This window comes from Harmonia axyridis, chromosome 1 (genome assembly GCF_914767665.1).
Source record: "Harmonia axyridis chromosome 1, icHarAxyr1.1, whole genome shotgun sequence".
NCBI lineage: Eukaryota > Metazoa > Arthropoda > Insecta > Coleoptera > Coccinellidae > Harmonia > Harmonia axyridis.
Window position 1 is genome coordinate 3,937,351 of NC_059501.1, and position 16,393 is coordinate 3,953,743.

The 16,393-nt window shown below is 36.4% G+C and overlaps 2 protein-coding genes across 4 annotated transcripts in view; one reads left to right on the forward strand and one right to left on the reverse strand.

The window, feature by feature from the left end:
* The window catches only part of LOC123670614 (inverted formin-2), a 129,131-nt gene that overhangs the window by 9,155 nt on the left and 103,583 nt on the right, over positions 1–16,393 (forward strand). The gene's annotated exons all lie outside the window — the stretch shown is intronic.
* On the reverse strand, positions 12,406–15,034 carry LOC123670617 (glucose dehydrogenase [FAD, quinone]-like). The gene is made up of 3 exons (XM_045604132.1): positions 14,813–15,034; positions 14,171–14,386; positions 12,406–13,915 (listed from the first exon to the last, which is right to left on the reverse strand). The coding sequence occupies exons 1-3, from the start codon at positions 14,991–14,993 to the stop codon at positions 12,474–12,476; spliced, it is 1,839 nt and encodes a 612-aa protein (XP_045460088.1). The 5' UTR covers positions 14,994–15,034; the 3' UTR covers positions 12,406–12,473.

The window sequence follows — 16,393 nt, forward strand, 5'->3', positions numbered from 1 at the left end:
TTCCTCTAATTCTGTGGTTATTCCGTTCATTCTTCCACATCTTGTAGAACAAAATCGTGCGAGAATATATAAGAAATGCACAGTTTTCATGGTTATATTTTATTATTAGATATATGTTGGTACTCCGAACTTTCCGCCACGGCTTCATCTGTCAACTCATCAATTTGCCTTAAAGAAATCAGTTCTGCCAACCAACATTTTTCAATGCAAAAATCACTAAATGATATTTATGGAAATATTTCATTAATTTCAATAAAAATGCAATGAATTAGAGAAAATAATGTTTAATACTCGTACAGAAGGCTCATTCTACCACACGTTCATTCAAAAACTCGCCACTTCGTGGCTCGTTTTTGAATTTTGAACTCGTGGAAGAATATCAATGCCTTCTGCACTTGTATTATAAATAACTATTTCAAGACTAAAATTGTGTCGTAATATCACGTGCTTTACCAAAAATTTCTACCTTCTCAAATTCCACCGAAATCTGATCATAAATAACGAACCAATTACATGATCACTTTCTAACCACCATACGAGTACGCAACACAACAAATCAACTTCCAAACACTAAATTTCATTCTTCCGCAACATTCAATAAATAAAAGATAAAAATCTCTGTCGAATTTCACGCCGCTTAAGCCAATTTTCCACCTTGTCCGACGAGATTGAGTCGTTCCGATAACTCATTAAGAATAATCATTTTCAACGCTATAAATAATAAGTAATCGATTAATTGAACACTAGCAAGGGACCTGCAAGTCTTATCTCGCGAAGAAGTCGTCTGTTACCAGTATTTATTGGGAAACGATCAAGAGAGGTGACTGTCTGTGAGATTCACACGAGATCAGAAGGTAGACGTATATAAAGTTTTATCGCAAATCATTAAATCGTGATGTTCTCTGGAAATTTATGATGGTCTCTCTGGAGGTGATATATAAGCGATAATTTTCGCGTTTTACCCTCTGGATTTATCTACCAGCGCTATACGTGCGTTTGACGACCATTGAAAGAAGATATAATGACTTGTTGAATGGTTTATGCAGCGTCCAGGTTTTGTCTGAGAAGATATAAAAAATAATACTACTAACGTAATAGTAAAATTTAGAAGTTTCAAAAATCCTGATTTCGAATGGCAGTCCAAAATACCTAGATATTTTATGAAGAAGAATTTGCAGGGTCAGTCAAAATGGTTCCCTAGAAGGAGCTGTTTAAATTTAAACATTTTTTTGGTATAAACAAAGATAGTATAGCAAGGAGTAAATGACTGAAATTTGGTGAAAACACAGGGTTTACAATTTTATTTTAATAAATTTGTTAATAATGTGTTTATCTATACACTCCCGAACAAGTCTCGGCATTGATGCAATAAGATGGTCTATTTCTTCTTGAGGGATACTGTCCCTAGCTACTTGTGCTTTATGTATCAGAGCCGCCAAAGTCTGTGGGGGCTGGGATAAATTTCCAAGCCTTCCAGTCATCTTGCCCCATGCTCCATGGGCAAAAGATCGGGAAATCTGGGCAGCCATGTCAAAAGAATTACATGGGTTGCTTCGAAAATGTTTAAAATAACTCTGGCAACATGAGGTCGAGCATTATCTTGCTGAAATAATGGATTCTCGAGCCGGTTAAGGCAAGGGAGAACATATGACTCAACTATTTTTTGAAGGTAACGCAGCGGTGTCATGTTACCTCAAATAAAGACTAAAGGTGACCTACTTGCATTTGCAATAGCACCCCATACCATAACGTCTACTGTCCGGTGTACATGACGCTCTACATGAAACTGAAGTGCACGTCTTTCTCCCCGACGTCGTCTAACCCTTCTTCGACCAACATATGCACCCAAGGAGAATTGAGATTCATCAGAAAAGACGACCTGATGCCGCATTCCAATGTTGACGTTCTCTGCACCACTGTAATCGTTGCCGGCGATGCTCAAACGTCAGAGGTAACACAAGATGGGGTCGATTGTTGCAATTCAAAAGACAACATCTCAAAACAGTTGATTTCTGTTCGTACGGTTAGCGATTTCTCGAAATGACAACTCCCGTAGACCAATAATTCGACCTCTTTCAAATTCACTTAGCTGGCAATAAATTCCGCGTACACGTGCTTTAGACATTTTAACAACAACTAAACATCGACTTTGAATCTCCTCGGACAGATGGTTTGTTGTAAAATTTAAAAAACTTGCAAAACACGACTACGATATTTAAGTAACAAAAATTGTTCACATGAAAAAATCTTCCTTTTCCAAAAATTCAATCATTTTTTCCTTGCTATAGGTACTATCATAGTATAAGGAAAGGATAGTAAGCCAACCGCCGTTTGACGGTAAGGAAATAGTCACCAGGGGTCGCTACTGTAGTTGGATTTGGAGAAGTAACTCGATAATAGATAGCGCTGAATCATGAGCTATAGATGGCGCAGAAATAATACGATAATTCATTCAGTGGCGTGGTTGAAAAGGGGTCGCATGACATTGCCAACAATTTTTATGTTATTATTAAGTTATCACAAATACACGCCACTGGCGTAAATGCTTATTACAGAGCAGAAAAAATATCAAAATATAGAAATCTTCTGACCACTCTATTTCAAATATTTTAGTTCTTCGAAATAACACCGATTTTTTCAGAGGGCTCTACTTTACGGACCAATTTTTGACAGTAAAATTCGAGTAAAACGTGAGTACAACTAGATGTCGCTCAACATCAACAAAATCGAAAAAAGCACTACACTGGCTTACTATCCTTTCCTTATACTATGGTACTATTATACAAAAAAAAATTAAATTTAAACAGCTTCTGGGTAGTTTCTTTGGCAATTAGTATATTTATCTAATACGCCATAACCTTCAATCTTTGTCTACTTCTATCAAACGCTTGTACCAAAGACCACCACTGGTACTTGTGTGGTACTGCCTCTTTCTTACCACATTCAAATTACTTGCAACGGTTGTAATTAAAGTAGGCGCCACCAGAGGCACTAATTGCCTTTTAAAGATCTATAAATAAATCGCTCGACTAACATATGTCCGCCTGAAATTCAATTTTGCATGTGCTTGCAGTATTGCTAATATACATCCTTTTTCCATGTGGACTATAAATATTCGTTATGGGCTGGTATATTGAGTGGTCTTGAAACTTGAATGAACTGGGGGCTCAGGGGTCAATGTCAATTGCGGTACTGGCATCACGGAAAGGATTGTTTTTTTTTTTTTTGAGATGATCAGAGAAGATTTTGGTTCACTATGTATATAACACATTTCTGCTTTGAATTTGCTTCCCTATATTTATTTGGATTTTATACAAGACCAGAAAGAAGGAACAAGGAAAGAACTAAACCAATGAATAACAGATGCCTTGTTATAAATACCTAAGCGGATGCTACTGAACCAGTTGTACGAAAGTAATCACCTAAGATCATGTAGAAAAAAGGCTTTGCCAATAGATACAGTACCTGCTTTATAAAATCTTCATGGAATCCAGAAACCAGAAATGTTACCAGTTGTCATGTGTTTTAATTACTTATATTTGACATCTTTTTCTGGAAGAGAAATATTTATACAACCTAGGTTTATAATTACGGTTCTTATATATTATTATATACAGGGTGTCCCAAATTCGATTCTCACTGAAAGCATTTCGAGAACTATAAAAAGAGAAAATATTTTCAAGGCCCCCCAATCTTTTTTTCCGATAATAATGTAACAGAAAGCAGATCATAGATATCTTAGTTTGTTATAGAGTGCTGAAAAATAACTGTTTCAAATATTTCGTTATATCTTGGTTTCTGTTTGAGGTAATTTCACAACGTTTTCCTCAGTAATGTTTATGGATCATATGATAATCATAAGGGATCATAGATATAGCAAAATATTTTAAGGTTAATTTTTCAAGAAACACCCTGTAACTCGAAAACGAATCAAGATATCTATGAGAATCTCTCAGTGAGCATCGAATTTAGGACACCCTGTGTAACGCCTTCCATTGTTCAATGACAAAATAACAATAAGTAAATACCAACGTGTTTTTTACCGTTTTACTATGTATAAACCTTTGACGGAAGACTTTTTCAATTACAGGGTGAATTATGAATTAAACCAATTTCATTTTGAATAATGTACGACTCACCCAGTATATAACAATTATTCTTATTAAACATGAGTCTAAAATTATAGCCCTTTTGGTATGCAATATTTGTCGCGCAAAAGTTTTTCATTCAAGATGTTTTTTTTACGAGAAATGTTATTTTAAAGAAAGGCCATTTTCTAACTTCGACACCTTGTATCTCTAAGACTAGTCATAGGATTGAGTTGGACCTTAAAACTTTCTTGTTCAGGAAGATATATTTTACTTCATACGAAAATATTCAGAAAAATTAACCGGTAACAATTTTTCCATCAGGCTACTACCTGGTCCTTTCCACCCTGTAACTTCTTGCATTTTTCTTTTTGTTCGAACCTCTATAACCAAAAAAATTCTGTATAAATCAGTCCTTTCCGTTACTTTTCTCATAACGTATAAATTTACCCATTTCAAAACTCTGAAAATCAAGCAGGTGACTTTTTCGACTATAATTTGAAACCATATATGGCGCACAAAATGTTACATACCGTAATTCTTTAAAGAACAACAGTTACAAATCAACGTGTAATTATCCAATTACCAGCAATTGAACAGATTTATCTGGACCAACAGTGACAAAAACTGACCGTCAACCTTACCAAACTCTTCAACTGCAGCCTTCGTTGAATTTTATAGTTTAATAATTTCCAGAGAATTTCACCGAATTGACCTCACTGTCATTTTTATCACCGACCGTCTCAAGACTTATTAGGAACGAAGAAAATGCTTTTTTGCACAACGAGAGACAATATCGGATTAACGTAAGAACAAAGATTGCCATCTAATATAAAACGCCGATGGTAATGGACATTGCCAATTGCGAAAACAAGAAAGCGAGCGCAACAACGCAAGTAGAACTTGGTATTCATATGAAAAATAACCGTTTATTCAAATTTACGATTCAAGAACACGAAGCTATTGTCGCAGATGGAGGCTGCAAGTTTAACAAAGCGTTTTGAGCTAGATGTGTAACGATATTTTTTTTTTTTTTGGTATGGGTTGACGACAGGTACGGACTGGATTCTTTAGGTAATTCTCTCCAGTAGCTGTATCTTTCGTTTTGTAAAATACAAAGAATATGTACACCTAATGATTACGAATGAAACACATTACATTTTTTTAACAAATTAGCAGAATTTGACGTATGCGAATTGATGTCAAAATCCCAGAATTTCGTGTCAAAATTGACTCCTTTCGAATACAGAATAACCTTTGTGTGGACCAATTTTGATCCAACCTTTTTCCATAAACAGAGCCAATGTCTTTGACTTCGATTTAAAAGGTTTTCAAATGAAAGGTTTCATTTTGAAGAGCCTACTATCTAGGCAGATGTCACTTTTGAAGCTGTCATCTTTTGATATTTGACAAGTAAATACTCCGCTATCACCATGGGCGCCCGCAGAAATTTTTCTCAGGGGGGGCAAAATGAAAATAATTGAAAAACGATAAGGCGACCATTATTGTCGTAGGCGACATCAGTATGTCCGTGAATGTGAAGTTTTCCAATTCAACATTTTTTTTTATAACGTCAACAACATAAGGTGATGTAAAATTAAACGGTAACTCTTTTCGAAACAAATCATAGTTTATTTGCTATTGATTCCAATATATTTAAATATTTACTAGCTACCGTCAAACAAACCACAAAAGTGAAAGAGTTTATTGCAGCCCATAACTGAGCAGTTTTTTTTGTTGAAGAATTCATTGAAATTTTTCCAGATTTTATAGCAAAAAAATGTTTTGAATATAGTATTAATGTTTTCAGCCAAAACGCAAAGATTTATATTTAGCAACGAGTTTCACAAAACAAAGCAATATTTGGAATCAGATTTCTTCCTAAAGTACTCTCTCGAAAAGAGACTAATAATGTCCTTTAACGGTACCAATGCTATTACGAATTTCAGTAATTTTACTGATGTCATTTTTTACTAAATTCAACTTATGGGAGATGCAATGGAATTAAATTGCTTTTTTGTACTTATATCTTGTCCAAATTCAAACCAGATTTTTCTAAAACCTCAAGGACTGATGCAGCTATGCAATCAGCATTCAATTTGTTCAATTGTACGAATCCAAGAAACTCTTCTTCCACTGTAAAATTTTCATTTTGCTCATGTACATATCGTATTCCAATAGATAACTGCTCATGTCCAGAAATATCAGCAGACTCGTCAGCCATTATACTGAAATTCATCGAAGAATTTGCTTCTTCTACAACATTTGTCATTATTACATGCCCAGCTATCGAAATGATCTCATTTTGAATTCTGTGAGAAGTATATTTCGAGTAACCAGCTGCGTTGAATAAATAAATCTCTGAATCTTTATCACCAGATTCTACTCTGAATTTCAAAAGATCACTTAAATTGCCAGACTTCTTGGTGCTCTCTAGTATAGGCATATCGTGAATTTATAAAAAAATTGACACGCATGGAGTGCGTTCGGTTCCATGATTTTTCTTCACCCAAGAAGTGCTCATAGCGCCTAAAAAAGTTTTCAATTCAAAAGCTACCTCTGCCGATTATGGATTATATGTATAGTAATTGAAAACCGGAAAATTGTTGGGAATCCATTACTTTCCTTTTTTCCTTACCCTTTGTATTGAGAAAGTGATATTAAGGGTGTTGTGCTGAAAATTGAGGTAATCAAAATCTCAGGGGGGGGCATGGCCCCCCTGGCCCCCCCCTGCGGGCGCCCATGGCTATCACTAAAAATAGTGAAAATTTTGCAGTAACAGTTCACGAAACTAAAGCACTTTTACGTCGTGGTTCTCGGCTGGCTATAGTGAATCTAGCAGAAAAATTTGAACTTTTGGCTCAAGTTACTTACTTGTTCGTAATAAAGGCTGGTACAACTGTTACGATGAATGGATTGCGCTAACGAGCTGTGATTTATAATTTTTATCATTTCCAAAAAATTTAAGAACCAACGTATTAGGCCAATTGGAAGGTCCCCTGTCTGATGCACAGATGACGGTGCTAGTATTTAATTCAAATGATTTTTAGTTAGTACCAACCTTCAAACGATACGTGTTGAAATTTTACAGCAGTCCGACCATTAGTTTGTGAGATATTGCGTTGTGTGCGTAGCTACTTTTGTTATTTGAAAAATGATGGAAAAAAAAGAATTTCGTGTGCTGATTAAATACAGCTTTTTGAAACGAAAAATACAGTTGAAGCAAAATCTTGGCTTGATGAAGAGTTTCAGGGGTTTGCACCAGTGAAATCAACCATCATTGATTGGTATGCTAAGTTTAAAGGCGGAGAAAAGAGCACCGAAGACGGCGAACGTAGTGGACGCCCAAAAAAGTCTGTCACCGACGAAAAAATCAAAAAAGTTCACAAAATAATTTTGAATGACCGTAAAGTGAAGTTGATCGAGATAGCAGACATTGTGAAGATATCATCTGAACGTGTATATTATATCATTCACGAATATTTGTACATGAAAAAGCTGTGTGCAAAATGGATGCCGCGCGAGCTCACAATCGATCAAAAGCAACAACGTGTTAATGATTCTGAGCAGTGTTTGAAGCTGTTTAAGTGCAATAAACCTGAATTTTGGATGAAACATGGCTCCATCATCTCACTCCGGTGTCCAATCGACAGTCAGCTGAGTGGACTGCATACGATGAACCGAATCTAAAGCGACGAGAAACACAACAGTCAGCTGTCAAGGTTATGGCATCAGTATTCTGGGATGTGCAAGGTATAATAATCATTGATTACCTCCAAAAGGGTCAGACTATCAAAAGCGATCATTATATAGCGTTATTGGATCGTTTAAAGGATGAAATCGTTAAAAAACAGCCCCCATTTGAAGAAAAAAAGGTGCTGTTTCATCGAGACAACGCGCTGTGTCACAAATCAATGAAAACAATGGCAAAATTGCATGAATTAGGCTTCGAATTGCTTCTACATCCACCGTATTCGCCAGATCTGGCCCCCAGCGACTTTTTCCTGTTCTCAGACCTCGAAAGAATGCTCGCTGGAAAGAAATTTAGCGACAATGAAGAAATAATCGCCGAAACTGAGGCCTATTTTGAAGCGAAAGACAAATTGTACTACAAAAATGGTATCGAAAAGTTGGAAGATCGCTATAATCGCTGTATCGCCCTCCAAGGCAACTATGTGAAATAATAAAATCGAATTTTGCGAAAAAAATGTGTTTTACTATGGTAGACCAGGGACTTTTCAATTGGCCTGTTGCAGTATCCAAATAGGGATATTTTACCAGTAGCTCAAAGTTGTCAGGAAAATGAATATGAACAAACACAAATCGGAGAAAAATTAAGATAGGGATAGACTTTTTTTTTTGATTTCGCTGAATTTCCGTACCAAAGATCAATTTTTTTCGACCTTCACAGGAATTCAAATTTCCAACATCTCACGCACTCTGCGTTCATCAATTAGATGAAACATTCTTATTCATTAGCCGCAATCATTACACGTCCTCATGAATAGTCTAATTGGTATATACCTATATATCTCCATTAAATCATTCAATCGGACTCAAACCTCTATTCCTTAACAGACGCTGGTTACAAACAAGAAGCGTCCACTCAATGACGAAATACTGAATCAGAAATAAAGAAACCAAGGACATACGAACATCTGTTTGAAAATGGAATTCTTTGACTTCTTTCCATTCAAATTCATGCGATTCTAGATTGAGCAGCGTTCGCTTTGTCAAGTACGATCAATATACATCATTCTGATGTGTGTATTCTTGCTTTGAAGTCGAGTTTTGTTGGTATGAAGAGTTTTTCCCAAGGTCACGTCACACGTTTGAATTTTAAAATTTCATTTTTATGTATTTCCATGATCCGAATCCAGATGATCTCAATAATAATGAGCTGAGAGGGAACAACTCATTCATGGAAAATACTAGATCGAAATCAATTCTGTCTGTCCATCCATGTATCGGTTTTCCCAAATTAGTATTCTAATGAGGAGATCTCAGAAACATTTTGAGCTAGAAAAAAATGAGTTGCATATTCTCCGGACGAATTTTTGAGAGAATCAATTTGGTGAAAACCGCAAATTTATAAATTCTACTGTTGGAAAATAGTACAATAAACATGAAACAAAAACATCCTACAGGAACTTTTTTCAGTAGAATCAATTGAGAATCAAACTTGTGTTTTTTTGGATGTAAACCATAACAATTTCTATCACTAATAAAATACCTTTTTTTGCCTTTCAAAAACATATACCATGATATAAGTTTAAATTTCTTATCAAACTTTTAGGTGTACAACTTTGCTTCCGCCATTTTGAAAAAGATGGCTGTAGCGGTAAGTGGTCTTCGAAATAAATAGATCGTAGATGTCATATAATGAACTCAGGTATTTGTAAACATAACGCTATCGAAATATTAGTCGATTTGTGTCTGCATCATAAAGTTATTCTCGATTAAACATGTCAGCTTACAAGCCAAATTGTCTCCATTTGCGGGAGGTTTTAAATTTCTGCTTTAACATAAAGAAATCTGCGGCTGAGGCTCATCGAATGCTCTCAAATACCTATGGAGAGGCCGCAATTAGTGAAAGAACGTGCCGAGAGTGGTTTCAACGCTTTAAGAACAGTGATTTCGATGTCGAAAGCCAGCATGGCGGTGGAGGAGAGAAGGTTTTTGAAGATGCAGAATTGGGAGGGCGCAATAAGCCATTTCAAAACGCTTGAAAGTCATGGGAATGATTCAGAAACAAGAAAATTGGGTGACGTACAAGTTGAAGCAGAGAGATGATGAACGGCGTTTGTTTGCTTGTGAACAGCTGCTTGCAAGGCAAAGACGGAAGGGATTTCTGCATCGCATTGTAACTGGAGACAAAATATGGGTTCATTACGATAATCCCAAGCACAGAAAATCATGGGCACATCCCGGCCATGATTCCACGTCGACATCCCAAATATTCACGGTTCCAAGGTCATACTCAGTATTTGGTGGGACCAGCTCGGCGTAGTGTATTATGAGTTGTTAAAACCAACTGAAAAAATCACAGGCGATCGTTGTCGAACGCAATTAATGCATTTGAGCCGAGCATTGAAAGACAAACGGCCGCAATACAATGAGAGACATGATGAAGTGATTTTATAGCATGACAATGCTCGACCTCATGTTGCGAAAGTGGTCAAGACATACTTGGAAACGTTGAAATGGGATTTCCTATCCCAGTCGCCGTATTCTCCAGACGTTGCTATATCACTTGTTTCGATCAATGGCACACGGCCTGGCTGATCTCTTCTCTTATGAAGAAGTAAAATTCTTTCGATTTTGAACGCGGGATTCATACGCTGCCCGAAAGATGGTAGAAAGTAGTGGCCAGTGATGGACAATACTTTGAATCATAAATGTATAACCAGTTTTTTACAATAAAGCATCGAAATTCGAAAAAAAAACGGCGAAAGCAAAGTTGTACGCCTATGTATAATCATCAAAAGTCTCAACCCTGTAATTTTAACTCCATGATATTCGTCTAAGGATGTGAACAAACCGAATCCAATCTCCTTATTTTTACTCCATTCAAATCATCATATGGTAGTTCTCAGATGTGATCTTGGAGGTCTCTATCGAGCTTTTCGAGCGGCTATAAAAAAATAATATTTCTACACACATTTCCTCCAAATATCATCAGCGCCTGACTGCTGCAGCTGCTGTAACCGATATGGAGGTAACGCACGGGAAAGCCTGTTCTTGTGAAATATGAGGAAGCTGGATGTAAACGATCTGCCTTTGTTGTTTCTTCTTTCTCATTAACGGGTGACTCACTGCGATTAAACAATCTTACAACAATTTGTGTTTCGCTTAGGACAGAGAATCAAAAGCGTCTTGGAATGTGCGAAAAGAGAAGTATCCGGGATTTGGCATAAGTGTCACTAATGTGGGAATATTATTTTTGAACTAGGTATTCGTATGGAATGTTATTTACTGAAGGTAATAAAAATAACTATGTATAACTAAGATAAATATTGGGTTCAGGATGAGTGTTTTACTGTCCGGAATGCAGAATATCCGTGAAACTTAAAAGAAGAGAATTTTTTATGGATTTGATACAATCAAATGCTACGTTCAATAATAAACTATTCGCTCAATAAGTCCTACGCTGAAATGTCCCAAAAATTGGACTTCAGAATTTACCTTCAAGAATGATAAACGTTTACGGCGTTTTATTCCGAAATTCGGGGCTTTACTGTGAAAAACTGATTTATGATTCAAAGTATTGTCTATCGCTGGCCACTACTTTCTCCCATCTTTCGGACAGCGTACGAATTCCGCGTTGAAAAAACTGGTCATCTTTTGAAGCGATCCACGAATCGATCCAATTTTTTACTTCTTCATAAAGCGGGAAGTGCCTGTCAGCCAGGCCGTGTGTCATTGATCGAAACAAGTGACAGTCCGAGGGAGCAACGTCTGCAGAATACGGCGGGTGCGGTAGGAAATCTCATTACAACGTTCCCAAGTATGTCTTGACCACTTTCCTAACATGGAGTCGAGCATTGTTATGCTGTAAAATCACTTTATCATGTCTCTTGTTGTATTGTGGCCGTTTGTCTAATGCTCGGCTCAAACGCATTAATTGCGTTCGATAACGATCGCCTGTGATTTTTAAGGTCGGTTTCAACAACTACAAATACACTTAGCCGAGCTGGTCCCACCAAATAGTGACCATGACCTTGGAACCGTGAATATTCGCTTTAGCAGTTGACCTGAGAGCATGGCCGGAATGGCCCTGATTTTCTGCGCTTGGAATTATCGTAATGAACCCATTTGCGTCTCCAGTTACAATGCGATGTAGAAATCCCTTCCGCCTTTGCCTTGCAAGCAGCGGTTCACCAGCAAACAAACGCCGTTTAACATCTCTCGGCTTCAACTCGTACGGCACCCAATTTCCTCGTTTCAGAATAATTCCTATGACTTTCAGGCGTTTTGAAATGCTTGTTGAGTCACTCCCAATGATCCTACCAATTCTTGTTGCGTTTGATTCGAGTCTTCATAAAGTAAGTTAGTAAGTACAATTCTGCGTCTTTGAAAACCTTCCTTCTTCCACCGCCATGCTTCGACGGCAAAATCACCGTTCTCGAATCCGGTAAGAATTGTACAAGCTAAGGCTATTACTACGGTGTGGACAAACCAACAGACAGATGAAAAGAAGAACAATGAGAATTGTTTAAAATGGTGCGATATGCATTTTGCAATCGAAAACATTGAAGTCTAAGACCAATGGTGATCACAATGCTTCCTAGAAATCAATAGAAACAAAATCAAAACAAATAGTAAAAAGTTTTATTATTCATTTCTCTTTCCAAATTCTCAACCTTCTAGTCAACAACAATTCTTTCAATATCCATACTGCTTTCTGATCATATCTGCAGCCTTCTCCCCAATTGCAAAAGCAATAGAATTCGTATGGCCCGAAATGGTACTTGGCATAATACTGCAATCGGCAACCCTCAACTTGTGCAATCCATACACTTTCAACTCATGATCAACCACCGCAAAAGGATCCTTCTTTGGACCCATCTTAGCAGTAGAGGAGATGTGTCCACCATGAACTGCCAAGTTCCTTATAACACATAGCCAGTAGTCATCAGAACCCTCAACATGCTGATCACAGAAAGACACTTTCAATTTGGTGACATTAATCTTCTTGGCGGTCTCAGTCTTCTCAAACTTATCCAGTATACGAATGCCTTCCAAAAATACCTGTGCGTCATCTCCATCAACCAGAGTACCTGGATCTACCAGTGGAAATTCTCTAGGATCACAAGATTTGAGCTTAACACTTCCTGTAGACTTTGGATGAAGGACGTACATATCAATACTCAAATCTGTTTGGGGGTTGATTGTGTTAAAGTAATCCTCGACTTCTTTCTTGTAGTTGGTAATGCCAGGTATCGACACATCGACAGGGTTATTGAAATAAGAAGTCATCTCCAGGTTGGGTACTGAAGCTGATGAGTTTCTGGTGTTGACATACGTGAAAGTTTTACCGTTATCCAAGCTTGTCAGGACACCATCTCCTCTGAGGTACTCACCAAGGAGTTTCCTGAAGGGCTCTTTCTTAGCTGTGTAATTCGTTCTGAAGTAAATTCGAAGTTCGAAGTGATCCAACGATTTCTTTCCAACAGGCAGATCAGCAATTATTTTAATCTTGTGTTTCTTCAGCTCTTCTTGAGGTCCAATACCAGAAAGCATTAAAAGTTGTGCTGTGTTTATACTTCCTCCAGAAATTATCACTTCTTTGCTAGCCTTGGCTACATACTGCTTACCATCCTTAACAAACCTGATTCCAGTAGCTGTTTTGGTGGCTTTATCGATCATTATTTTAGTAACCAAAGCGTTTATGGTTAGATTGAAGTTGTGTCTGTTCATGGATGGTCTTACATAAGCTGTTGCTCCGCTAACTCTCTTCCCAAACTTTATCGTCCTCTGTCTTCTGGAAATCCCTATTTGTTCTGCTGCGTTGTAATCTTCTATGACTTTCATACCGAGCTCTCTGGCTGACGATTCAAAAAATGATACATTGTCTTTGGGTACTTGATAATAAATGTTCAGGGGACCGGCAAACCCTCTGTATTTAGGATCTAATTGGTCTGATTCGAAGTTTTCCATCTTTTTGAAGAACGGGAGGAGATCTTTGTAAGACCAACCTGGGTTTCCTAAGGTTGCCCATTTGTCGTAGTCTCCTTTGTTTCCTCTTATGAAACCAAGGCCATTTATGGTTCCGGAGCCACCTAATACTTTGCCTCTTTGGTAAGGGCTCTGGTTGTTATGGCGTCCTTGAAAAGAAGAAATATTTCAGCAATTTTAAAACAAAAATCTACTAAGTGGGTAAACGAATAAGAATATCGGACTGGCAGAAACCTAGGTTAAGAGAAATGTGGTGTCATGGAAGGTGAGTAGAGATATACGGGTTTTGCTCAAGCTCATCACATCATCGAAACTATAGGAAATTCAAGAAGTATATTGGATAAAAAAAATTAAACACTTTATATTTCCGTGATTACTTTGACTGTTTCTTGTGGAAGACTTACCAAAACAGCCATGTTTTTGTGGTACAGTGTTGTATCCCCAATTTCTTTCAGAGAACTGTAAAACCTCCCATACGTAAGGTATATCACTGAGGTCATCATCCATTGCACCTGCTTCCAATAAGAGAATTTTCCATTTTTCATTCTCGCTCAATCTGGATGATACCACAGATCCAGAAGATCCTGCTCCCACCACAATGAAGTCGAAAGTACCATAATCTATGAAAAATTGTCATGCAGTTATTATTTGTGTAGTTCATAAGATTTTTTTGAAAGGCAAAACTTATTGAAATAACTTATAACTGAAAAAGACGGAAAGATAGAGAAAGGAAAGCTTATATTTTGGAAAGCACAAAATATTTAAAATATAATGAATTTCTTGAAGTTATGGCTAATTTTAAAAGGGGAGATACTGGTAACCATTTCCAGATTTTTTTTATAATTGCAGTATTTTAAAATCCTGAAGGATGTCCGAACCAAGGACCGAAACATCGACTAATAAAATAAATAAACGAAAGCCAGATTCTGTTAAGACCACTAGTTTTCTATAAAGATCTGAAAACAGCAACAGGAAAATGTAAAGCAACAAAAAATCGTATAACACATTATTGAATAGTTATAATCGATAAGATCAATTATTCTCACCTATTTCTTCATTATTTCCAGCATTATTACCAAAGAAATCGCTATTGCTATCGCGAATTTTGTATGTTTTCGACTGTTTTATAGCAGACTCAACCAATTTTTCTAAATAGTCTATTCGCAAACTCTCATCACTACATACGGTGTGGACAGCCAGGCCAAACAGAATGAAGAAAAAGAACATGTCCAGGCCACCACTTCACCGTTAATGAAAATCATAAATTTTCAGCCGAACAACGTACCTATATTTATCATAAATTAAAATTTATAACAATTCCACAGATAGAGGTTATTTTGTTGTTATCACATTTTACAATAAAAAAATTCATAACAACCTAATTCTTATCTATTCACAGAATTCAGTTCAATATTCTTCAAACGAATACTAGATAATATTTAATTTTTATGTTGATTGAAGGTATCCAGAATTCTATTACGCAGGGTGTTGAACTTTGAAATTATTCGAGAAAAAAAATTTTTTTTCTTGATAAATTTTATTAATAACCCAGCGTTTCAATTGGCCTTCCTAATTTGATAATCTAATCTATGAAATTCAGAGAATGAGGAATAAAAGGCTTGTTAAAACCACATATCCTAATTTTATAAACAATATTAAAATTTGCTGTAGATAATATGATATTATCGGAATTGAAAAGGAGATTTCAATGATAGTCAAAGACAGAAACTAATTTGATTCGATATTCCGGTACAAAAATTATTCACCTAGATGAGATGAAAACAAGAAATTGTGACAAGAAGCATAATCTAGGTGAAAGAGAATTTTCCTACAACTGCTATGAAAAGTAGCGTATTCTTTATAGCTTACTGAATTTCAAAACTATGATTTGCTCATACTGAGAGGAATATTATTCCTCATGGCACTTTGCCCTAACCTTGCTCAATAGACCAATTGAATTTTTGAAAAGTTGTTTCTATGGAAACTTATTTTAAATACCTATACAATCACTATCCACAAGACCGAAAATAACATAGTGTAAAGGGAGCTTAAAAGCTTATTCAATGGGAAAATTAACTGGGATAAATAAATAACTGTTACTTTCAGCAATATTTAAAAATGGCGATAAGCATATCAAAACATGGTATATGTGATCATATGGTTGTAGTTCAATCGTGAGTAAGATTACAATTTTTTTTTGTTTACACATATTTCGACTGAAGTATATAAGGTATGTGAAAATCGAGGACACTCATTATTTGATATTTATTCATGAGTATAATGTTGTCTAGTTTTCGTTAACGAAGCAAAATTCTTTTGATTTCAAGATGGCCTTCCATCTAGTCAGGAGTGAGAAAATAAGAGGATATAGCTGAAAAATACCTACTGGAAATTGGAAATGATCAACTAATATCCAATTCAATGAATCCAAAGATTTTCTTAATTAAACTGCAAGAATCCCAACACAATTCTCGCTGAATAACTGAATTTTAAATCTCTATTTCAGCTAGTAATCGCTGAAATCTAAAACAGCGTACGTGTCTTTAGTGGAGTCTCAACAATTAATGAAAATCTTCCAGAAAATTCTATGTTTCTTTCTCCTGATACGCGCACTCGTAGCCGCTTCA

Excerpts from the sequence above, each read along its gene's own strand:
- LOC123670617 (XM_045604132.1), bottom strand. The coding sequence starts at position 14,993 with ATGTTCTTTTTCTTCATTCTGTTTGGCCTGGCTGTCCACACCGTATGT. Across the intron at positions 14,387-14,812 it reads TGGAAATAATGAAGAAATAG|ATTATGGTACTTTCGACTTC; the intron begins GTGAGAATAATT and ends AATTTTTCATAG. Across the intron at positions 13,916-14,170 it reads ACAAAAACATGGCTGTTTTG|GACGCCATAACAACCAGAGC; the intron begins GTAAGTCTTCCA and ends CTTCTTTTCAAG.